At 40.3% G+C, this 3,752-nt stretch overlaps 1 protein-coding gene across 1 annotated transcript in view; it reads right to left on the reverse strand.

The window, feature by feature from the left end:
• Window positions 1–3,491: 3,491 nt before the first annotated feature.
• Window positions 3,492–3,752, reverse strand: part of SMIM28 (small integral membrane protein 28) — a 7,468-nt gene continuing 7,207 nt past the window's right edge. Inside the window, exon 2 of the mRNA XM_035899764.1 lies at window positions 3,492–3,752. This exon is cut by the window's right edge and continues 132 nt beyond it. Coding sequence (XP_035755657.1) covers window positions 3,492–3,752 — 261 coding nt within the window.

Consider the following 3,752-nt stretch of genomic DNA (forward strand, 5'->3'; position numbering starts at 1 on the left):
CTTCTCTGGCTGATGATTTCTAGTAATGCTTTGGAAAAGAGATGCTATGAAGGTCGCAGACGTGTACTTACTTGGCTTCATCTGTCTCCACACTGACATCCTCTGTTTGCTTTGATCCTCCTGCTGCAGCCAAACACTGTAAGGGTTGTGGTAATGGATCTGCATTTTTTTCTTTTTCCTTCCATTGCATACATCAGCAGCATTTTCTTGTTTCTGATGACCACATTTTTTTGGTGATATGTGGATTACACTAGAAACCAGCTGGTTATAGAAACGTTTAGGTTCTGCATCATTAATGGAGGAAACCTGTAGTTGCCGGTAAAGGGGACGAGTATTAATTCAAGATAGACTTAAGCAAGCTAATTCCCTTCAGGTTACTTATGTCTAAAACAGATGTACAGTGTTCCTGAAGAAACTTGAGGCTGTACTAACACCTGAGAGTTTTGTCAACTGCATTTTTTTCCAAACTGGAAGAAAAAGAGAAAAGACAAATGCCACAGAACAGATACGCATTTTGGGTTTTTTAATGGCTCTGCTTCAATAATTTGGCACGTTGTTGACTACATGGGCAGTGAAATGGGTTTGTAGAAATATGCTTGAATTTGTCTGTTTGGCCTGTAGTGGAAAGTGCTTTCATGCAAAGCACTTTATAATGAAAAACATTACGGGTATTTTATGATATATCATATATACCAATATGATATTTTCTGATTATGGGTAGAACATAACACATGATACTTAGGTTTGATCTCTATGGCTGTGGGTCAGTCTATAGAGTTAGTTTTCCTTTCTGTGTTGCCTTTTTTTTATAGCTGGCATGAAAGTGACTTAAACTAAAGGAGAGAGAAGTGAAGAATGCAAAGTAAGGGAGGGGAAAGCAAGTTTGTAAGAGGCTTATTTCTGGATGGGCACGTTCTCTCTTACTGTTTTTTCATCATGACTTGTGTTCTCTTGTATATTCCTTTTACTTTAGGGTGCTTGAAGGGGCAGGGCAGGCAGAGTACAGCTCCGCTTCCTGCTCACTTGGATTTGAGCAAGTATCTGGGTTTAATTGTCTATAGTAATGCAAATGAACAGAAACTATTTGTCTAAGACAGAATTTGAGTTATCTGAGACATACTGTGCCAGAGACAATCACTCTCTATATTCTTGGAGAGAATAGCAATTCTTGACTAGTCTAGAAGTATATCAGTCTTGGTCACAAGAAATATCATTCAAGAAGTTATCTTAATTCTAACTAAGGTACTTGGAGAGCAGTTTAGAATGATGAGCCCAGGAGTTGGGTTTTAGGTGCTACCCTGGTAAGAGTAAGCAAGAAATTCTGCTGAAGAACAGTGTAGCTCATTTCAGAACACAGAAGATCTTTTAAGGCCAAATAGACTCGATTTGATGCGACGGTGGCTGAATTTTCAAGCATACTTGTACAATTCTGCTGAAGTTAGTGGAATATACAGACACCGGAGGCAGAAGTAATTTATCTTCGAACCTCAAACCTTTGTACCTTGCTGTTTAGGCAGCATGTGTTGCTTGGTGTTCTTGTATTTTTCCTGTTTTCCTTGTAGCTGGCAACAACTGCATGTACCAAATATTAAGGGGATAAACAAAATGCCAGGAGACAGTAAAATACAGTACTTTTCAAATGCATCAGCAAATACCAGGAACTCATCCCATACATGGTCTGAAAAGAAAAATGATTAACTGAATTTGGATTTGTCCAAAACTACTGCTGTTGTGGTTCTTACAGTTTGGTGACCAAAAAGGGAACGTTAGAAAAGGTAATGATCTAAAAAATGTAGTTCAAGAAAATAATCCCACTTCTGAATTACAAAATGCATATTTTTTTTTTCTTGTTTTAAGGGAACTGTATGAGTGGGATCATCAGTTTTGACCTGGACTACTTAGTTACTGTGGTGATGTGATTTGTGCAACCGTTGACATAACACCATGACATTTAACTACCTGCAGCTCAGAAGTGACCTGTCTTTCATCTGCTGTACAGTGATGATTTCTTTTCCATTATTGTTTTCTTTTTCTTTTTTTTTTTTTTTTTTTTTTTTTTTTTTTTTTTTTTTTTTTTAAAAATAAGGGGGGGGGGCAAAGTGATGATTTCTTTTCCATTATTGTTTTCTTTTTCTTTTTTTTTTTTTTTTTTTTTTTTTTTTAAAAAAAGAATGTGGTAGGGTCACAAAACAGGACTGGCTGATATCAACACCTCATGACAGTTGCTGGAATCACAGTGTACAAGTCAGGACAGCCTTTGGGGTTAGGAGTTACGCCAAGATAGCACACAGTAATATGCAGTGGTTGTTATGTTGGCAAGCCACAGACAAATGTAGTGTCATGGAATAGCTGACACCTGCAAGGAAGAAGCTGTCATAACTTTTGAGGCCGTTGGGATCTGTAGTAGCCACCTTCCACAACAAGAGCATCTGTCAATGTAGTGAAAAGCCTATCCTGTAAGGCAATGATGTATGTTATCTGTGATTCTTTCTAAAAGTATGCAGGTGCAAGCTCTCCTGAAACAGAACCACTGGCACCAATGCACTTGAATGGGATTTACTTTGCCCTAGTGATGAAGGGGAAGGGAGTATAATGCTGTTTTGAAATACAGACCAGAGGGGTTTTTTTTGCGTGTGCATTTGATTTTATTAGTTGTTCCCCAACTCTTTTACACGCTGCACCAAATAGGTCACAGGATTTATTGTTGTAGACTTGTAAACTGGAAAACAAGTCAAGCCAGTAGTCTGGAACACTGGGACCTTGCAGACCTTTGCAAGCAGCTTGCAGCAACGCTGTGAGCATGCTCTTGTGTGGTGCTGCTGGAGTCTTCCTCACCTAGCACAATCGGGTCTTCTCTGGTTGTCCTCATTGTTCAACTGTGGTGAAAGACAGCCTTTATCCACAGTGCACATTTGAACCTTTGGGGACAGTTGCTGGAAATTTTGTAGAAGTTATATATTTATTTGCTTTCCTGAGAGCTGTTGCAGTCATTCCAGAGCACTGCAGAATGATGTGATGTTAACACGCGCAGGTTGACTAAATCAGCTTGTCAGAAACTCAATTAAAAATAAACACATAAAAAAGAAAAAGCCAAACTGGAATAGGTATGGCTAAAAGCCTTTTTGTTACTGGTGAATCTATAGCGTAATTCATATTTCTTTGTAGCTGAGGGATTGCAGAGGGACAGATTCTCACCTGTCTTTCAAGTTTAATCCTTGCACGACACGCTTTGTTAACTGGAATACCCGTGTTACCAGTCTGGGACCAATTTGGTGCTATGCTGTTTGTGTACTCTTACCACAAATGGAAGGTGGAGAATCCTAGACTGAGGTGAAGACACCCATTCCCTTTTACTCCAAGTTTCTTCCTTCATTAATTCCTTGGGTTTGTGCCTCATTTGGAATCTTTTTGATAATTTTAAAGGCCATAGCAGTTCCCCCTTTGTGCCTGAAGGGGCTGCATGCTTCAGCTAAGGTGCTTCCGTAGGAAGTTTATTTGGTGCCGCCGGACTGCAGTGTGCTCTCTTCGTAAGGAGGCACTGGATCTGGAGAGAGCTCAATGTGAGCCTCATCCATGGGAGTCTTCATGGTGGCCTCCTCGTAGGATGGAGGCAAACACACAGTGAGGAATGTGGCATCAGGGAGCAGAGTGGAGTAGTGGAAACTCTGTTCGCTGTTCCAGGGCAGCACGGAAAGGAAATTGGACACGTCATGCTCGGGCAGGGCCTCAGGGAGGTCGATGCTGAAGATCTG

This window comes from Egretta garzetta, unplaced genomic scaffold (assembly GCF_000687185.1).
Source record: "Egretta garzetta isolate BGI_Z169 unplaced genomic scaffold, ASM68718v1 scaffold397, whole genome shotgun sequence".
Lineage (NCBI taxonomy): Eukaryota > Metazoa > Chordata > Aves > Pelecaniformes > Ardeidae > Egretta > Egretta garzetta.